General features: G+C 38.3%; 1 protein-coding gene across 2 annotated transcripts; it reads right to left on the bottom strand.

Annotated features, from left to right (window-relative positions):
* Positions 1–29: 29 nt before the first annotated feature.
* On the bottom strand, positions 30–21,946 carry LOC131700581 (proline-serine-threonine phosphatase-interacting protein 1-like). 2 transcript variants are annotated; one of them, XM_058998847.1, is made up of 15 exons: positions 20,456–21,946; positions 14,489–14,589; positions 13,614–13,688; positions 10,823–10,857; positions 10,023–10,129; positions 9,596–9,658; positions 6,601–6,705; positions 6,306–6,351; positions 5,529–5,608; positions 4,311–4,409; positions 3,769–3,865; positions 3,160–3,250; positions 2,545–2,627; positions 1,684–1,796; positions 30–1,276 (listed from the first exon to the last, which is right to left on the bottom strand). In XM_058998847.1, exons 1-15 carry the CDS (start codon positions 20,486–20,488, stop codon positions 1,127–1,129), a joined length of 1,278 nt encoding a protein of 425 aa, XP_058854830.1. In that variant the 5' UTR covers positions 20,489–21,946; the 3' UTR covers positions 30–1,126. The 2 variants fall into 2 exon arrangements, with proteins under 2 accessions (XP_058854830.1, XP_058854831.1); XM_058998848.1 differs by lacking the exon at positions 9,596–9,658.
* Between the last annotated feature and the right edge of the window lie 86 nt (positions 21,947–22,032).

Here is a 22,032-nt window from a genome sequence, read left to right on the forward strand (position 1 = left end):
CTCGTGGTCTAAAAACAGCCATACTTAAATAAAATCTAAATAATTGGATTGTTTTTATTTATTAATAAAGCTACAGTTGTCACATTCTAATTGTATTGCTCAAAGGGTTTTTAACTAAGGTTTTAAAATCCACTTTCCTTCCTTAGGGAGTCTCAAAGAGGCGTGGAACAGTATCGAGGATAGAGAGCTGCTCTACAGCATTACACCTTTAACATTTCAAAATTAAGAAAATGCATAATGCAGGAGAAACACAATGCAGCGGAAAAAGGCTCCGGAGCTAAAAAAGGGAAGAGAAATGAATTTTACGAGACTACACCTTTAAGAAGGGCTGGATTTGAATGCAGATAACAGTAGGTGCACATTTGCAAGTGGTCTTGGGCACAGCAGACCCCTACCATGAGAGAACCAGTGAACAAAAGGCAGACTCACCTTGGGGTATACTGCTGAGGAAACACTTTTAAGAAGCTGCAATACTGACTCTTTATACTGGTACTGCCAGGCGTCTGAAGGAAAGCAACAACAAAAAGTACTGTACAAGCAACACCTCATGTACTGATTTCAGTGTGCATGATCACATGAATGGTACTGTAGCAAGGTCTAGGTTCATTTCAAAATGGATAATACATACACTGGCTGGCCAAAATATTAGAGACTGGCCTTCAGTGTGGATAGTTCCCTGTGCTTTGTTTGAAACAGGCTTGTCTTGTCCAGTGCTGAAGGTTATATTGTTTTGGGACACTATCACTTCTGTCGCATGTCACAATAAATTGCACACATCTTGGGGATGAATCTGTCATTACTACTGTGTTCCGGTGACGGTTATCTGCAGACACTGTCATTCCAGGTACACCTGAAGACAGTCCTGACAGACATGTAGTTCAATGCATAGGCACCTGCTATCACATCCCTTGTGAAGTCACCAAGATCCTTTTCAATGATTGTTGCTGAATAGTTGCACACCACTCTAACACAGCTGATATTAGTGTACATTCAATACAGTTGATCACATGGCGCACTTTGATTGCATGTGTATTCTCTTTTTTTTTTGGCCAGCCAGTGCACCAATGTTCAAAATAACTTAAGTGCATTATTTATAAACATATGGCTTTAGGCAGGCTCAAGCTCCTCATGCCACGTGGCTTCCACAAATCTTCTCCAGATAGGATCCCGGGACGAGTCCTTGGTTTCCATTCCTGGTCACTATCCACCACCCGTCCTCCCCTTGCTCGATCACTTCCACAACGTCTCCCATCGCTATGGACAGCTCATCGTCATTCTGTGAAAAGTGAGCAAGAGCTCAGACAGCCAGTGTAATCATGCATGCACTATTTAATTTGCATTGGGAAAAAATTATATATATATATATATATATATATATATATATATATATATATATATATATATATACACAGATTGAAATTGAGACACCTGGTGATTACCAGCCACTGACAATTGCATTTATTAGTAGCCTGGGTTACTCTGTTAAAATAACAAACACATATGCAATTACAATAAAAAAAAAAAGAAAATAGTAAATGCAATTAATAAAATATGAACATGAAAATCAGCCTGTGACTATTTTGTGTAATTGTCCCGTTGTTCCCAGTAAATAATGAAACCGAGGTCCACACCTTTCCCCTTAAGCAGGTACAGGTAACAGTAGTTACTATCCCCTGGTCTCACCTGTGCAGTGTACTCATACAACACCTTGTAGCCCATTGTTAGAGAATCAGTGTTTGCTTGCGCTCCACCTCGAAGGACAGGTATAGCAGCGTAAACTCCGTCTACTTTTTCATCTGCGAAAGAAAACCATGAAGAACATTTTCAAAAGACGTGCTGCTTCATTGCGATTTACACCTGTTTGTGTTATGAAAGTGGAAAACGCAACTCATTGAATTATATATACTTTCACACTGCTGCTGCTGCAAAAAAAGCTTTGAAAAGGGTTTGAGTGCCATTATTATTATTATTATTATTATTATTATTATTATTATTATTATTATTATTATTATTATTATTATTATTATTATTTGTTTGCTTTATCCAAGGTGATTTACAAAGACTAGAGTGTTGAACTATGCATCAGCTGTAGAGTCACTTACAACAACGTCTCACCCGAAAGACGGAGCACAAGGATGTTAAGTGACTTGCTCAGGGTCACACAATGTCAGTGAGTGAGCAGGGATTTGAATCTGCAAATCATGTTCTAAACGACAGTTAAAACATTTCCTACTGTACATAAATATGAAAAGGAAACTATAAAGTGTAAGAAACTACCTGAAAGTAAGGAATGTGATGAGATTTCTTTATCTAGAATGATATCAGTCTATTAAATATACATTTAAAAAAAATGTTTGTGATAACATGTGCTTCTTTCAAAACTGCACATATAATATCAACACAGCAAATCACTGTGCGCGACAGTTAAGATTTATGGAGTTATTTCATTCGCTATAAGACCACCTTAAAAACACTTAATAAATGTGCAGTATAGCATTGAAAAGTCACTTCCAGTGCAAACTGATGTAACTAAAGCATGCGGACCTGTAGGGGGTGCTGTAGGGTAATCTGCTTCATTGATATCTTGCCTTGAGCCACTGCAGTGTCCCGGTAGTAGATTTGAAAACCTGAGAGAAAAAAGAACAGGGCCATCATTACAAACTGAGGAATTAAAACCAAAACTGGGACTATAACCCCTGCCCTTCTTAGCTAATTTGCACATAAGCATGTAAAAAAATAATCAAAGAAAGAAATGGCTTTTGAAGTTAAAGGATTTTGAACTGGGGGCAAAACTGTGCAAAGAGCTCCCTCCGGTGTCAATTTGAAAAATTGCATAATTAGTGGTGTGTCTTGTGCTTTGTATGGGATTGCATACAGAAACAATAGGATGTGGGTTTATGATTGCATCAGTCAGCTTTATGCAGCTAGGATAACTGTGGAAGATGTTGCAACGACAATGAAGAAATATATGAAGAAATTTTTTGTAATGTTAATGTTTTATGTCTTCTTTCAGAAAAAAAACAAAAACACAGCTGCATACTGTATAATAGTCTCAATTTCCATCTAGGGGTTCCATTGAATTAATAATAAAAGCACATGCTTTGTCCCTGAACGTCAGGTCAGCTGACACACTGTATGCGAGTTTAAGGTGTGACTGACCTTTTCATCACTCCTCCCCCTGCCGAACGCAAACTTCCATTGCTGTCAGCAACGCCCTGTTGCTCGTAGTAGCTAATGTAAAGTATTGGAGCTGTGAATGATAATGCCAACAACAAGATGTCAACAGGATTCTGTGTAGGTTTAGAGCTCCTGTACCTTCCACAAAGCCTTTGTAGAACGAGTTCCGTTCCCTAGCAGCTGCTGCACTACCAAAGAGCACTCCACAGGTTCACAAAATCTAATAGCAATCTTTGAAGTGCCAGGGATTAGGGAGAGCATTCTCAACTGGATGACAACTGCTCAGTGTGTTTACTCCTGTATTTAATAAGAAAAAACATTCCTGGTTTAACTTGAGAGAGCTTACCAGACCTTTAACCACATTACCAAGTTGTTTAGTTCTAAACAGGGATTTCCTCATAACTGGAGTAAACACTTATGTATATGAAAATATGGCCCTGAATCTTAAATTACTAAGAATCAACAGTATAGTAAAATTATGCAACGTGACTGAAATGGGAACGATCGGTATAATGCAGTAATAATAGCCCTACGAATAATAATAATAATAATAATAATAATAATAATAATAATAATAATAATAAGTGTAACCTGGCGGACTGGTCCCAGTGGCTTTTGTCTGGATAAAGCTGTTGATATCAGCAGTTACATCACACTGTTCCAGAGTCTTCCTCACCTCCTCATACATCTGTCAACAGAGATCAATACACATTAGTCCATCAAACAAACCTTCCTAAGTCGTTCGGTGGAGCTCTGTATTTGGGGGTGCATTAAGACTGGTTACTGGTAAAAATAAGTGAATTTGCTTGGTTTAAATAGAGGACTGCCAACAACATTAAAATGTCTACTTCTTCCTCTGGCTCTCCCAGTATAGAGATATCAGTGTGGTTATACAACAGAAAAAACTCAAATCCTTACCAAGTCTGGGAAATGCACTAATGCTGGTATAGGTACTTTTCACGAGGCATGAATTGCTGCTGTAAGTGTCAAAACCTGCACGGCATACTCTGTAGTAAGTCATGCATTTTGATATGTTTACACCCATGGTATCAGGATCAATGTTACTTCCAGTTAGTCCAACCACAAACTACTTAAGTGGCTAGCCAGGGTTTTTACAATCCTGCGTTGTGTACCTCGTCATCCGTCACACACTGCAGTGAGAAGTGGTTACAGTGAACCCACATTGAGTTCCTCAGGATGTTAATCCGGTCAACTTCCTGCTGCTCGAACACCTGAAACACAAATAAGAGGTCATTCCGCTGCTGGGAGGAGACGAGAGCACAGGAATACAAGTGAACTGTGTGTATGCTGAGCATGGTTCAGGTGTTAAAGAACATCCTGTGACGACTTCTTAGGACTGTAGAGATCTACAGCTATGGCCAAAAGTTTTGCATCCCCCAATAGAATTAACACATTTTGCTTGATAAAGTCGAATGAAACCAGCTGAATAATGTTATGTTAACATATTGAATTACATACCGCTTTGTAGTTTTCCATAAAACTGACAACAACTGAAAAATCTGACATTTCGAAATCTAACATGAAACACTGTACTACTGTTCTGGCTTCCGGCAGACTTTTGCAATATCTGTAGTAGTTTCTCTGATTACATAATGTTAAATAAAGGATCTAAATTCTGTTCATATATATACACATTCTCCAAGGTGTGATTGTCAGATATGAGTCCTGAAAATCATTATCTGTGTAGGGCTGCTCACTGTATTATTTTCTTAGCAGACACCCTTATCCAGGGCAACTTACAATTGTTACAATATATCACATTATTTTTACATACAATTACATTATTTTTTTTACATACAATTACCCATTTATACAGTTGGGTTTTTACTGGAGCAATCTAGGTAAAGTACCATGCTCAAGGGTATAGCAGCAGTGTCGTCCACCAGGGATTGAACCCACAACCCTCCAGTCAAGAGTCCAGAGCCCTAACCACTACTCCACTACTCCACACTGCTGGTTTGATTCTCTGATTTGAAAGTTCTCTGTTGTTAGAATACATAACGATCTATATTGGGGCACAGTGAGTAGATGAATGCTTTTCAAATGAGCTTGGTGGTGCAATTGAGCCCTTGGTGGTTAACGGTTCACAACACAAGCACACACAGTCAGTCATTGAGAACTGCTGTTACAGACTTTTACGACTTTACGACTGAACGATGAAGAGAAGATATTCACTGCAGGGCAGACAGTCTCGCTGGGGTTGTGAGGACTCTTCCACTGAATGCCAGTCCTGCTCTATAGACACAGGAGCGACTTCAGTCCTTAGTGTTGTCAAATTCAAAATGAGAACAATAAGAAAGCTCAAATTAAACAAATAAATCCATAATTACCTCGCAAGTGCTCACATGGGTCTGTTCCCAGTCTTGCCGAATATTGTCCAGCTGTTCTATATTGGATTTATATTGCTTCTCTACAGAAACAAAAAAGAACACGTCTGTATTATTCTAAAATGAGCACATCAGGCCCCAGCATGCGTTCTGTGGATTCAGTTTCAACTGAAACACATGCTTCAGTACTTCAACAGGAAACACAGAGAGGCTTGAGGAGTTTGTCACATTCTGTTACATTCAGTAAACCAGGTTAAAAACTAAGTGCTACACCACATGTGGCGAAGCCATTTATTGATAAAGGAGCTGTTAGTTAGTTACTCAAAACTTGAAAATGTATATTCAGATGCAAGTTTATCACCAGTTACGCTGCTGTAACATCATTCTGACTGCTGAACTGCAATCCACACTCTGAAGTTCAACACAACTGCCCTTTCATTTCAGTTTACTTGCTCTTTCTTTTGGTTAGGTGCATACCGTACAACTGAGGATATGTCAAGTGTTATGGCCCTTTGCAAGCTGACAGAATCTCTTGCCTATTGAAGAATATACATCTAATAGTTCTACTCTTACGCGATACACACCCTCAGCAGAGCTATAATCCCTCTTCACCTGTCTGGCTCTGCGTGACATTTCACTCTCCTCTGTGGAGAGAGCTAGCCCTGACACTCAGACTCACAGTGCTCATGTACTGTACTCTGGCTTTATTTGTATAAGGCTTCAGCATAAAGAATAAAAGAGAACGGTCAAAGAGACAAAGAGAGAGACTCGGGTGCCTACCTGCCTCATTCGCTGCCTCCCTGCACTGCTTTGCCCTGTTTTGCACCTGTTATGGTGAAGAGAAATTAGCAACAGGCAGGAATCAGAATCAGCACCAGGCTGTGCCAGAACCCCACCCCATTCTACCCCCCTTCACCACCAGCTATCATGAGACAGTTACAGGTACCAATAGCTTGGAAAGAGCCCCATTCACTTGGGGATAACACTAGATCTTCAGGGACTTTGGAAAACCCACCCCTCACAGATACAGAACAAGCCCATCTGAATCCATGACTGTATATATATGTGCTTGTACCTTGTCTACTTGCTTTGGGGTGGCTGTCAGTGTGCTGTTTATCCGTTCATGAGCCTGCTCAGCTTCATCAGCCTCTTTACACTTGTGTTCATAGCTCTTCTTGGACTGGGGAAGAGAGCACGGATCACAGCGTTATTAGCAAACTAGGAATGTGCTATTCTGTCTGGAATACAAAGATCTGCTTAACTAACTGTAGTGCATGGCATATGCACTTATATACTGCTGCATCCTGCATGAACAAAGAAAAACACTCAGCTAGTGGGCAAACCCGAAATCAACAGATAGTGCAAGGGGGTTTAAACGTGTTGGTTCTAATTTCTAAATGAACATGAATATTCATATCACTGTAGCAATAATCAGTAGAATATTCTACAGCTTAGGTAGTGGGTTCATGTAGCATTTAGTATTAGCTAGTGGTGACCTGGTAAAGGTGGGGTACAGTCTTCTGCTAATTTAGAAACAGAAGATCAGGAACTATTCTGAGAAGTGGATACAAGCTCATGCAGATACCGGTCTTCTCACCACAGCAGTGTCCATTTCCTAATTCATTATCTGCTTACAGTAGTTCACAGAACTTGTGACTAGGGCGCAGTGCAGTTGAGGATTTCCTAGCCCAGTCTGGACTAGCGCTGAAACTAACATTCTCTCTACTTTGGGGTGCAGTTTGCTTACAGGAAGCCGCTGCAAAAATCGAGTTTGTAGCAACGTGTCTAAAAGCAGCAAATTACTGAACAGAAGTGAGAACGAAAATAAAATACAATTTACAATAAGTAAAAAAATAACTTCCTGTCCTATGTGTTACATGTAGAGATCGAGCCCTTGATACCAGTGTCGTAACCACACTTTTTTGCAGCAGGCAGAGCAAGGCATCTTTGTCACAGAACCAAACCCTGGCTGCGAGTGAAGAGGGGGAGGCTGGATTTTGCATTTGCGTATGAACCGCAGTTACCAGGAATTCAAGATAAACTCCCTTAAAAACGAATCACGTTCTAATACAAAACCATGCTTTTTTCATATACATGTGGAATATTTTTTACTGGAAAATAAATCATTTGTAAGGGAGTTCATCTCATGAAAGATTGAATCCAACACATCGCTGTTCTTTCTCTGTGTCTCAATAACAGGTTAAAACTCTTTGACATTGTGTCTGGTGATCTCCAGTGACAAGCATGTGTATTATTGCAAACGATGGTTAAGGTGCAGCATCAGGAAATTGTCCATAAGCGCAGCAACATGACGTCTCTTGGCCACACTACAGTTTAAACACTGGCCTTGTCACCTGGTGATGTTGCCACTGGAGATCACAACAAGTCACAACCTCAAATATGTTTTCCTGTTATTTTGATAGACTAAATGTAAGTGCAAAAGAAAATGTTCCGTTTCACTGCCGGGTACCGAGACTCAGATCAAGCTTTTCCAAGAATACAAGTATAAATATGTAGCTTATGTATAAAGACCCTGCTTTCATCTCAGCGATTTATAAAACAATTTATACAAAGTAAAACACAGCTGCTAAAAAGCTTGCTCAAATTGAGGAAGCATGTTAATGAGATCAGTGAGCTATACACTGAACAGCAGCCACTTCAAAACTTTATTTAGTTGTCCTGTAACCACAACACATGTCTCTATGGAAACCTAATAATAGCCCACTGACCAGCAATGATGTACACTCACCATTTTTTGGGAAGAATATATTAATATCCTCTTTTATTCAGAAGAGCAATACCCTGCATCCTAGTACAGTCCAATACGTGTTGGACTCCGGTTGTGTACCCGGCCTATAGGTCTTGTTAGTTGCTACAGCTGGAGACTAGGGGTGCTGATGTCTAGCAGGACAATGAAATGGTATTGATTTAGCTGATGTTTTTATTACAAAACTAACATTATACCCCCGTGATAACAAATATGTCCCGCTTGTTATGAGCTACAGTACCTCATTCAGTACCAAGCCCTCTGCTTTCAGTCTGACTGTGCGATGAGTCTGTTATGTTTCAGTTCAACAATATGACTGACTTCCGTTCGTGATTATTCATAACCAGGCTCAGCTCACGGGAATGACTAGTGAGAGGGGGGGGGGAACGGGACTTCCTGTTTAACCCTTTGTTTTCCGGATCCCCCTGTGGTTCTAGCTGGTATAATATCTCTATTCATAGGGCTGGTTTTATTAAAACTCATAAATCAGAAACATGTTTTCAAAACTGAAGCTTCACATCCTTGAGTCTTCTTGAGTCTAGAAGACAAGTAGATTTGGTCTACAGTATGTATAATAATACTGCTGATGTATTTACCTAACTTCCCCTGTAATTCACCTGCGACACATTGATGGCAATCCAGGCACCCCCACCCCCTCCTTATCATGTTAGCTACCAACAATAGAGCTTTCTCTGCAGTCTGTGGTGCAGAACACACTAGAGACTGAATTATCTGTTGATCCAGACTGCTTCACACATCCTCAGACTATCCTTGGTGATTAATTCATTTCCAAGCAGTGTGATGGGTAGTGATTAACAGCCTGGCTCATTTTTTTTTGTGGAAAGTCCCTTTTTTTCCAGCTCCTAAAATACTTTTAATACTTTTATATTCTGTTTAATTTCTGTAAGTCGCTTTGGATAGAAACGTCTGCCAAATAATTAAATAATAATTGATAATAAAATGAATAATCAACAGGAAGAGCAGCAAAGTCTTTAAATTCTTAAGCAAGGAAGTAAATACAAGTAGTAACTCAGCAAGCCCAGCTGAAAGTCAACACAGGAAGAACAATACCAAACCCAGTAAAGTAAAAATATGCTCAAAATGAGCAACTGTGCTTAGAAGCACTGGTGTTCCAGATCCGTTGGGCTGCAATTACTGGTCATGCTAAGGTTTTTTTTTGCTAGGGTTAATCCCAATGGTATTCACCACATCATCAGTGTTAAATGTGTTTAATGTGGTGAATCCTCTTTACAACAAGGGCATATCTACTGAGTTGAAACAAATCAAGCAACGCTCTGCTTACCTCTAATGTTTTCTTGTGTAAAGAGACTTTAGCCTTCTGAATTTTTTCCATAACTCCTTCAAACTGCAGCAAAGGAACAAGGTTAATTGTTAATTGTTTGGTCGCTAAATATTTACTGTACACCAGTAGTAATCATTGGTGTTCTATTAAGCTATGCATGCTGCTAAAATAGGTTGTAGATTTACATCACCTACATGCTTTGACAACATTGTAATACTTAACTTAATCTTAAAATGTTCCTACAGAGATCTGAATGCAGACAATGCACATTGATAACTGCGTGCACATGCACACACAGGCAACACTGAAAACCAACCGAAAGTGAACTTGAGTTATTTTCCATTCCCAGGTTGCTTTTTTTAAGCTGAGCTTGTTTGAGCACGATCAGACCTCGTCCAATGAAAAATAAAATAGCATTCCTTCTCACCTTTTTCCTCTGTTCTTTCTGCCTCTCCCTGAATTGCTCCATTCTCTTTATTTCTTCCTTTAACATAACAGCCAGCTGGATGTGCAAATGCCCAACCTTCTCTATTTCTGCAGTATAAATGACTGCATATTAGACACATACTGTGAGTGTACAGAGGCATGATTCAGGACCACTTTGCACCAGAAACACTGTGTTGTTTGTTTGGTGGTCTACATGTTGATGTTGGATAGAGGAAGGTGTAGAATCAGTGTTTGGGTTATGGTTAGGGTGCAGTCTTTCTTTTGAACTGCACTGTAGCTACATTGTACACGATTAGGAATATAATTTAATGCTGTTAATGGACCTGTTTTTTGAAGTGCACTGTATCTATAAAAAGATTACTATGAGGTATGGAATTAATAGACACTGTGGAGGTACTGGGATAGTTTTTTCCTCAATCACCAGATTCTGAAATGAAGCACTTTGATATCGATCCAAGAGTGTTTGAAGCAGCAGTATGGTTTCTTTGGCCTTCCTCAGATTAAGCCATCCACAACTGGGACAGCTGCCTGGATACCCTTTAAGTGCTGGAATTTGATTCCTCTGCACCTCAGCCCACTATTCAAAACCATGAAATACTGGATGCTATGTAAAATGACATGCAGCGTTGAAAATGGCATAATAATAAAATACTCAAATGTTTCTGTATACATTCACAACTTAGAAAAATAGCAGCAACTCATTTGCCATTATGAATAATACTAAGCATTCATTAATACTAATAATATTTTAGCACTCCTTACAAGAACACTATAACTTACGTGTTTTAAGCGTGTCAAAGGACGTCCTCAGAGTACTGGCAAAGGAAAAAAAAAAACACTTAAGCATACCATCATTAAAACATGGGACATTTTCAGTAAAAGATAGGAATGGACTGTAATGACGAAATAAATGTCATGCCAAATGTTTCGACTTGTTTGTTTTTTTCAATTTCATCATCTACATTTACCTTAATTGTTTCCGCCTAATCTTTTAATGAAAAATAAAATCTGCACTTGGAATAACTAACAAAGATATGCCTCATAGTCATAGTTCTATATTCAGAACATGCTTGTCTTTGAATGTGCCCAGCCCATACCAGTGTGAGCAGTACAGATTGTGAAAATAAAAAAACAAATACTGATAGCTGAATATGTGACACATTATGCAAGAGCTGTTAATTATATATGTTTGGTATGTATAAGAGGTAGTGTCTTGTTTCATAAATATTCTAGTTTATGTCTGAAAAAAAGTACATTCCTGGGTTAATGTGTGCCTAATCAGCGATGAAAGGAACTATGAGGTCCTTTGTGATCTGATTAGAAGCTCTCTGAGAATTGTTAAGCAGCTGTCAACCCCAGACTTACACACACATGCTTCACTCTTCCTTCCTGCTCACCTAAGAGCAATGTTTCCATTCAGGGCTGCAAGCTGACTCACCAATGTGTGATCTATACACTCAAGCTAAAATAAGTCACACTCAGCTGTCAAAACGTGTTTGCTTTTTATTCTTTGCTTTTTAAAAGAAAAACATATTTAAGAAGAATATTTTTCATATACAATGTTATCAGTATGTTAAAAACATTATAGACAGCATAAAGATATTACATAGCATTCTACTTCTGTAAGCAGTGCCAGGTGCATTATAGTGGCAATGAAGGGGCATGTTATGTCTCTACTACTGTATTTACACTACCTTAAACAAACTGGACAGTCAATAGCGTGCATGCATGGCTAGCATATGAGAGAATGTTGTAAACCAGAGAATTATATTGTAGTGTGAAATTGAAGATGATGCTGTGCAGAAGTAAGCACATTTAAATCATTCAAGCCCTTTTTAAGGTATGGGGTTGTGGAAGAACTACCAAGAAATAACTAAGATGCATGTAGGAGCTCCTAAATTAACATTCAAAGAAGTAGATTTACACTTTCCTTTACTATTATATAATGCTGGTTTTTCTATTTTTCCAATATTAAGTTATTATAATTTTTGTCTAATCAGCTGGCTGTGAGCTCGTTTGGTGAATCATAACATCATTTTGTGTGATTCACTCAGTGATGTAGCAGGATAATACAGCTCTCTGTTGTTATACTTGAAAGCGCTTTAACCACACTGTGGAGAAGCAGTCTTGCGGATTGGTGTTGAGGCTGGAATTCTGAATGTATCTCATGTCTTTTCAGGCTGAGCATAACAATCCGCACGCGTTGTTAAAATAAAAACAGCCTGTTGAAATTCCTTGCTATAGCATTGATGTGAAGTCTCTGGGGACACTGGCAGAGAGTGTGACAGACAGATGGATAGCATGTAGTGTACAAAGGAATCCCCACAGTGTTTTTAGTTATATGACTTTCACATATTAAACTTCCAAGCTAATTCCAAGTTTCACCATCCCAATCATTCCCAATGAATCATTCTTTTCCCTATTCGTACTCAGACCCTTTCTGGTACTTTTAGCATGTAATAGTGGTACAGGTTTCCATGTGATGGGGGAGGGGGTGCACACAGTTTCCATTGTAAATAAGACATATATGTGCTTAGGCATATCTGAACAACGAAAACAATTAATAACAGAAAGCTTGTATTCCACCCACTGGTCTCAGTCCCTGTATTGCGACTGTCGACTGTTTATTCAGAGCTTACCTCAAGGGGGAAGTTTAGGTGAGACGACTCATGGCATATCTCAGACACAGCCTGTGGTCTTACATCGATCATTTTAGCTGTAAAAACCTCAGCCAGCTTTCAACACCATGCCCAGGGATTTTCCCCAGAACACATCATTTGTACAGTGCCTTTCAAGAACTATATTCATCTTCATGTATCCAGGTGGGTAACTAACTTAGCTCTGTTCTTATTTATTTATACAAAATTGTGGTAAGAAGAAAAAATAATAGCAGAGTTGTGGTTGGTGTAGCTTCACTTTGTAAGCCTACTGCGTATGTTCCACAGTCAGTGCTCCGTGTACACTAGGATAGAGTGGGACAGTTCAGGCTTTTCAGCTCACATCGAAATGCATTCTGGTACGTTGTACCTGTCTAAGGTACCTGTCACAGCAGGACTAAACTTACCAGAATGTATTGGGGTGTGAGTTGAACTCTCCCAAACGGTCCTAGTGTACATGAAGTCATATGATATCCCTACTGTCATAGATACTGATATTATCACAAAGCTTTAGATCAAGACCTACTTTAAAGTCTGTTTTAATTAAACACATTACATGTATGGAGCTTTAAAGAAACCAAAAACAGTCTGGATCACTTCACGAATATCAAACTTTAATGAACTCTTGCAGCACTAGACCCTGTCATTTAAATGTTTCTGGATTTGAGTGTATTATGTATGTTTAAGGTTATGCTGTTTTCACTACTAGAGCTATCTTCAGTTTAAATAATCCATGAGCTGAATCTCTAAAGCTTTGTGAATGGGGCCCATTTTAAAATTCATGTTTGTGCTCAATAAAGTTGCAAGCAGTTTCCAAGAACCTTCAAGGCCCAAGTAAATCTTTCACAAACTGAGGCTGCAGGGAATTTCTTATCATGGCATTACCTTCTTGAATGCAATAAACAAAGACCTACTTGATCTCAGTCTGTCCTCCCGCTTTGCGGGCTATCGTCACTAGCTCCTTGCCGTATTTCTCTTCAGCCAGCGCCCTGTGGGGCAGTGAAAAAGATACGTTTCAAACAGTTTACATGTTGGAATTCTAAGTGCACTTTCATTGTTGATTGGCATGTTTGCTCACCTGTGAACACGTCTAAAATTCCCTACAGTAACTGGGGGGGCGGGGAGGGGAGGGGAGGGGGGAGAATATAGATTCTTCTTTTGTAGGCATGTACATGTAGGATATTTGACTCCCAACCCCTTTTTAATGTTATACTGTACTTTACAAACATCAATGTAAACGCTCAATCATACTATTTTCAGTAATCTAAAAAGAAGGAGGATAAACATTTCAAAGTGTTTCTAAAGAACAAAGATGTCTATGATCTAAACAGCAGCCAATCTAAACAGCATGTTCTCTATCCTTATAACTGTATAGCGTGAAGATATAAGGTGAAATTAAACTATACCCCAAAATAATGTAAACGTTTTTAACTGTTTGACATTACCTTTGACCACTAATGCACGTTGATACAAGATTTTAGCAAACATTTCCAAATAAGAACCCTTACTGTTGATGGCAGTGGGAGAAAGTGCGTGCATCCTGAACGGTTTTGCAAAGTGCAAGAACAAAACCTCTCGAAGTGTGTGAACACGGACCTGCGCTGCTATGCGTAAGGTTTCGATTTAGCAATCTATTTATAAAAGATACTGAATATGGTTGCAGAACAGCATTATTTTTAAGACATATTTTTTTGTGAGTGGGTGAGTGGGTGAGTATGTGAGTATGTGAGTGTGTGTGTGTGTGTGTGCGTGTGCGTATGCAGTATATTAACCCCTGTTGTTTTCTTACCTCATCTTCAGCAACTCTTCCATATCTTTGCACACCCGCCGGCCTTCATGCAGTCTCTGCACCACAACTTCATACCCAGTATGGCTGGTGAAATCAGAACTCTGTGGCAAAACATAAATATCAGAGCAGGTACACAGCAGTGCTCCATACAGAAACATCAGAGCAGGTATACAGCAGTGCTCCATACAGAGATATCAGAGCAGGTACACAGCAGTGCTCCATACAGAGATATCAGAGCAGGTACACAGCAGTGCTCCATACAGAGATATCAGAGCAGGTACACAGCAGTGCTCCATACAGAGATATCAGAGCAGGTACACAGCAGTGCTCCATACAGAGATATCAGAGCAGGTACACAGCAGTGCTCCATACAGAGATATCAGAGCAGGTACACAGCAGTGCTCCATACAGAGATATCAGAGCAGGTACACAGCAGTGCTCCATACAGAGATATCAGAGCAGGTACACAGCAGTGCTCCATACAGAGATATCAGAGCAGGTACACAGCAGTACTCCATACAGAGATATCAGAGCAGGTACACAGCAGTGCTCCATACAGAGATATCAGAGCAGGTACACAGCAGTGCTCCATACAGAAATATCAGAGCAGGTATACAGCAGTGCTCCATACAGAGATATCAGAGCAGGTATACCCCATAAACCTTCTTCCCAACAAAACAGCAGAGAAGAATATATCATTTGACTAAAATGCATGATGGTGCTGCACATTTTAGCTCTGCATGAATGGGTTTAGTTTTGTATAAATCAAGATTAAACCTTGATTTAAATGCATTACATAAGGTATAAAAACATAACCAACTTCTGTTCAAGTTTCCTTACAGGGAGATATTATTTTTTTCTCTTATAAATGTATAAATCCACACAATTAAGACATCTCTCATGTCATTAACTAGATTTTATACCTGTAACCTTCTCACTAGAAATATGCTTTCCATTTTCACCTACAGCAAAACAAGCCTCACTTGAACTATTCTTCTTCCTGTTTTTATGAACTGTAGTTGCAATGATAAATGCAGCCTATTTTTTGCTCAAATATTAAAGTAGTTCACTTTCATAGTGTTAATATCAAAGGGCAAACTGTCATAACAATAATAATAATAATAACAATTCTATTTTTCACACAAAAGAAAGGAATAGGTAAATCCTATTAAACTCTTTTTCACTTCATTTCCCATTAATTCACACACGTTTCTTTTCAGTGTTCAGTGTTTGGTGAGGGTGTGTTCCCAGGGTAATGATCCCCTGCCTCAAGCAGAATTACACTGGAGTTTCACTTCCCATCTAAGAACTGGGTTACACTACCACTGAATATGCACGCTGCTTGAGATACGCTGCGCTAAGACTACATGGTAAAACACCACAGAACCAGCAAGCACAAATAAGGTTAACAACATAACTCGGGTTACATTTCAATGTTTTTTTTTTTTTAAATATAAATAAGTATTTAAAAAAACTTGAATTTGAGTGAATGCAAGTTATTGATGGCATCCTGATCACGGCAGTTGTGTTTATTGTCACCATTTTGGCTCAGTTCCTTTAAGTAATATCTCTAATATTTGACACGCCAAATTAGGATACAACATTAGTGTTTTTTTGTTTTTTTTCGCATTAGCTAGATCTGTCCATGACTGGGTTCATGTATCTGAACTTTAGCACAGTTCCCTGTTCATAAAATCTGTTTTATTAGAAGTTCCCTGTGCACAGAACTGCTCTGGACTGTTTTAAATCAGGCTACTTGAGCTCCAGCGAGAACTTGTGCCAAAAACATACTACATTGTAGTATAGCATGGTACAGTATGATAAAAACACAGCCAAGCAGAGCAATTCACATACAAGTATTGAAGAAACTCAACTACAACTGCCTAAAAATAGAAAATGGGTTAACACACACAGTGCTGTGGTGAGCTGGTTAATGTGGTAGTTTCTTCATGGGAGTTTATCTCAGATAACCCTTTCTCTGGAGCCAATGTACTACTACAAATCCTGGAAGTGAAACCTTTAAATTGTGGTTCCCTTTCTCTCAAGAAATGATAGATAACAGGTACTCTTTACAAAAAGATGAATTACAGTGTAATTAAAGATAACCTTTCTTTCATTTCTACAGAGCAACAGCCTTAATCTAGCAGGCCTAATCTGTTCCTCATTGGATTCTGAACTTCCTGCTGCACAAACACAAGCAATAGGATTGTTTTAAAAAGCAGATTTTCTTCTGCTGCTTACGCTGCACACTTTGGTTTCAATCTCACTTCGTACTCTGCCAGTTCCTGTATGTTTTAACACTCACTGTGAAACGGAATCCATGAAGTTAATTCTATGCTCTATTCTATACTCTGTATACACTGTAGCAAAGAGAAGTTAAGCCCGGTCAGTTCTTGGAAGTGTTGGGTGTTAAACTAAGGTCTGCTTTTCCTTATTTTCAAGTCCACATACTCATTTTTTAAACGAGAGCAGGGGATGCGGCCAATTAGTCCTGGCTTGTACTGTAGCTCTATCCAGTTATCTTTATGTCAGTCTAAAAATGGTTTAAAGCAATCAGAAATTAAAATGTGCGAGACAGCTGGAAACTAATGAATCATTCTTGTCAATTTGATCACGAATCTGGTGATACTGAATAATCTGTACGCAATTGAAACGAGCCAACTTCCCAACGTTTTGGTATGTTTAACATGTCTTTGTCAAGGGAAAGTGTGTTTGAAAACAAACAGCGGAGGTAATTATAGGCTTTTGATGCCATGGTAACCACATATTTATTTTGATTTAATTCTTAATGTAATTTACTACAGTTAATGCTGTAACGATCTACTATTCCTTTCTATGTAAACCTTCAGGCATCATGATATTGACTCTATTTATCCATTTATTTTCCTTTATTCTTCTATATTGTACATTATCTAATTTTGTTTCTTCTAAAACTACATTCAGTCATTCATGTTATGTTTATTTTTTGTAAAGTGTTGAACTATTGGTTCATTAGCTTTTTTATTTCTTATGTTTGAGAGGTGTTTCTGTATTATTGTATATAATGTTGCACCCGTCTCTCCTATATATTTTATTTTATTAGATGTGCTCAATGGATAGTCGTTTTGTGGATGACAAGCGGCGTTTCGACTTTGAAATCTGAATAGAAAAAAGTAAAAAGATTATTCTCTGAATGCTATTGCAGCCTGTTTAGTATTGCATCAAATTACATCTAACTTCATATATACAGTATAGTTACTTACTACAGATCAAAGTCCACCCCCCCCCCAAAAAAAGGAAGAAGAGGTGTCTACTTGTTAAACCACCTATGACAGAAAGTGCCAAATGTGTCAGACAATTTAAATAATGAAAGGATAAGGCCCTATCCAACAACTAATGCAGTTCACTGTAAAGTTACAAAAAGGTAATAGCGGTAGGCTTGTTTGATGCATTAAAGCTTAACACAGTCTAAATTTCACAGCCGTTCTCCTTCATGTTTTCCAAATTTGGATAGTTAAACAATTCACTGAAGAGACATGCATGCAGCATGCTGGTTTACATGACCGTGGTTCACTGTGCCCTGGACAGTGGAGGCTGATTCAGATCTGGTTAATCTGCTAGCTCATTCTCATGCTTCTCCTGTCTGCAGCATGCTGGTTTTCATGACCGTGGTTCACTGTGCCCTGGACAGTGGAGGCTGATTCAAATCTGGTTAATCCACTAGCTCATTCTCATGCTTTTCCTGTCTTTCACCTCTGGGAGGCCTGGGTTTGAATCTGGCTCAGATCACATTGGCACACAATGCAAAACTACCACGAAGTTTATGACAATTGTCAATCTCTGCTTGAGGGAGTCAAGGACAGTTCAGGTCAGGCTTTAGATGTTGGGCGTGGAAGCCACCGTTATTTACTGGGTTTTTCCTGCTGGTAAAATTGGTAAAAGCATAGCAAACTGTAAGAAGCATAGTAAAAGCATGGTAAAGCCCAGGTAAGCTTTATAAAGAATTGCAAGATACAGTAAAGCATATTAATAAACATGGCAAACAGGCAAACTATGGTAAATTCATAGTATAACAATGGGAAAAGCATGTTAAAACTGCAAAAATACCACACAAAAATACAGTGGAAAACTTTTATTAGGGCAGGGTCATTGATTGTACCTCACTATTCATGGTGAAAATAATTGATGCTGTCGCTTGTTTGTGAATACTACTAATGTTTGTTTCTTTTCAACTTGAATGGTTAAAACTAACAGCATCTGTACACAGGAAATGACTTTTGAAAGAAAAATACAGAATACAGCATATGCTGACCACTGTGGGGGGTGGTTTATAGCATTGGTTGCAGCATTTATTAAAGTGGACATCATTTAATAACCTTGATGGTTTTGATGGGTGTCATTTGACGCTCAGAATCTAGTGCAAATATGTAACTATTTGTAATGAAAAAGAAAATTATGTTACAAAAACAGCAACCTTTTGCAGCTAGATAAACAGTAGTTAAAGCTCTTTAACAGTTGCTTATTTCCAGGAAACGATACCCCCCCACCCCCGCAATGGAAAAAACCCTTATGTTGCGTGACTTTTGGACAACCCTGTACATTATCTCATGTATATACGCAACACAAAAAAACATGCAAATGTTGCAAAAAGGTTAATTCCTGTTGGTTCTTTCTTCCTGGCTTTTTACAGCAAGCACTGTCCTTACATAATGTGTCATTTTAGTGTTCTAACCAGTCAAAGCGTGCCTCGTATTTAGTCATTTACAAAGCAAGAACATTTCTTCAAAGCGCAAACTCAAAATAAAAACAATGACAGGTCTGTTTCTACACTAAAGAATCATCACAAAGTTAGATAGACATTATGATGAATAAGACAACAGGTTTTAAATCTTCAAATAGGAAATTCAATAGTAAGTTACAATAACTATAATGCTGCTTCGGAAAAGCTGGTTGAATCCACTTGATAAAAAAACTAACTTCTGCAATTTAATACCATAGTAAAATCATATAGTAAAATGGCATGGTGTCACTATCTGTATTTAGTTTTACTAACTGGCAGCAATCTAAACATTATGAGAGAGAGTGAATAATCTTACTATTAAGACTTCCTTCAATCAACCCACTCCATATAACTTCCTAAAACACAGGCCCCATTCATTTTAAACATTTTGAATTCAAGCAGTTTTACAGGTGGGATTGCTTTCATGTGCTTTTATCATTACAGTTTTAAAATGTAAATACATCTCAGGAGTATATGATACGTGATATTTAACATTTCAACAGGAAGATAGGACATTGGAATGTTTGAAGCAGCATGCTCCAATGATCGTGTTCCACACAGAACTGTAAGCATCATTTTGTATTTCAGCACGAACCACAATATTGCATTGTATATACATTGTAGACCCCGAGCTTGATGTGATACAGCATTCAGAAATGTCTTTGTATCAGATACAGTGTACCAGATGGCTTATATCAGTTAGTCTGTATCCGATGGAAATGACACCATATTAGGATTAGTTATACTGTTTAATTATTCTCTATATATTATAAAAATATAGTATAGCTCATTTTCACCCTAGAACACCGGCTTGTACAGCACCTCCGTTATATTTACTACATGTACTGTCATAGGTAGGACTATAAAAGGTGAACTTTATAATAACGTGACTACAGATAGAACCCTCTCTGCTATTTGTCTCAGCACCCGCTAGAACCTATAGCTCATTCATTTAAAGTTACAATATCAGCACATTTCATTCTTAAACATGGCTGCACAAAAGATGCAGTCTCTCAGGCACTGAAGAAGGAAAATGCAAATGCAGGCAGCAATTGTTTATGCATGAATTACACCAGTCCAATAGATGAATCCGTACTATTAAAAAGTAGCCCTGTATTATTGGGCATTATTAGGCATGGGATATTATGAAAACAGAACATCTTTTTTTTTTTTTTACCATTATCTGCAAAATATGTCAATCCACTTACCCAGAAAGCATCTTTGAAATGGGACTCTGTCATCCTCTTTGACACAACAGGGCTTCTTATAGCAAGTTTCTTCTTATTTTCAAAAACTTTCAACTGATCCACAAAACAAACCACAAAGCTGTACTGGTATATGCAGATTATGACAGCTGACTTTTACAAGTTGATTATTAAAACAGAATGAATGATTGCTTGTTGACAGAGCGCAATATCAGAAAAGAACCATGCCAGAGACCGATTTCTTCTGGTAAGCGGGTTCTACCAAAATGAGGAACCTAGATCTGTCAAATGATGTCATTAACCACAGACGCATGCTAGCTGCACACAGAGAGCAGGAAAAACGCAGTAAACAATTTAAATGCAATATTAAACATTTAGATCAGTGTGGCCATTATAATATATGCTTACAATTGTTTTATTATTTTTTTTAAACAACTTTAACAGGTGATGGGCCATTACATTGTGTAACATATTACCTATTTATTCTAGCAGCCTGTCACCACTGGGGAAAGGGTCCGTCCCACTTTGCCCCCTAGTGGCCACTAATCTTTATATTACTGAGCATCAAAAGAAACTTATATTTGGATAAAATTCACTAGATGTGATCGAAAAACTACAAACTCTGTTTTAGAGCAAGTGCAGTGACTTTTTATTGTGCCGATTAACAACTGACATCACGAAGATGCTACAAAATGATCTGTCGATCTTGGGTAGGTGCTGTGACTCTTGGTCTAGCAGTTTGTGGCCTGTCATTGACAGAGTGTGTCTGGTTATACCATCGCGTCAGGTTTGAAATTGCTGGCTGTGAGCACCCAAGACGGTGAGTCACTGTACACTGCCCTAGTCCAGTCTCCAACATGCCGATTGCACGAAGGCGCTGCTCTCTTGACAGAGGTGGCATATTGTTTTTCTTTATTACTTTTATTCAAGCTTGCAATTAATTGCAATTGATTCAACAGCTGAAATCACTCCATAGCCAGTGTCCAATCAACTGTCTCTCGAATTAGGTGATTAAGTGCATATGCTTCAGTCATAGTCACTCAAGCGTGTCATGGTCAAGGATGAATGATCGAGTGATTAAAAAGAAACCAAAAACATTTTGTCAATGTCCATTATTTATATACCTTATTTTTTTGAAAATAAATGTGTTATAATAGTGATAAGTTTCTTTTGATGCTCTGTATATTTAGCATACTAAAAAAACTATTTTATTTCAAGTAGGGATCTCCATCATTTTAGGTAATTTTTATCCAATATTGTACTGTCCTGTACTGCGTTAGCACCAAATTAAATAAAATGATGAAAAATTAGAACTCTACTCTATGTACTATAATACTGTTGCAATTTCTGAAAGAGGCAAATAACTGGTGTTATTGCCAGACTGATCATGGAAAGACCACAACTGTTGATTTAAACACTGGGTTTTAACACATAAAAAAATACACTAGGCAAAGTAAGTGGTTAACCATAAAGCATAAGAGAATTGTAACTGGCATTAACAAATCTTAAAAGGTTTTGTTTCAAAAACATTATTTGGCCAACTTTCAGAAGCATTCTTGATAAACTAAGATTTTGCTTTT

The sequence above is a fragment of the Acipenser ruthenus genome, chromosome 24 (assembly GCF_902713425.1).
Source record: "Acipenser ruthenus chromosome 24, fAciRut3.2 maternal haplotype, whole genome shotgun sequence".
In the NCBI taxonomy this organism is placed as follows: domain Eukaryota; kingdom Metazoa; phylum Chordata; class Actinopteri; order Acipenseriformes; family Acipenseridae; genus Acipenser; species Acipenser ruthenus.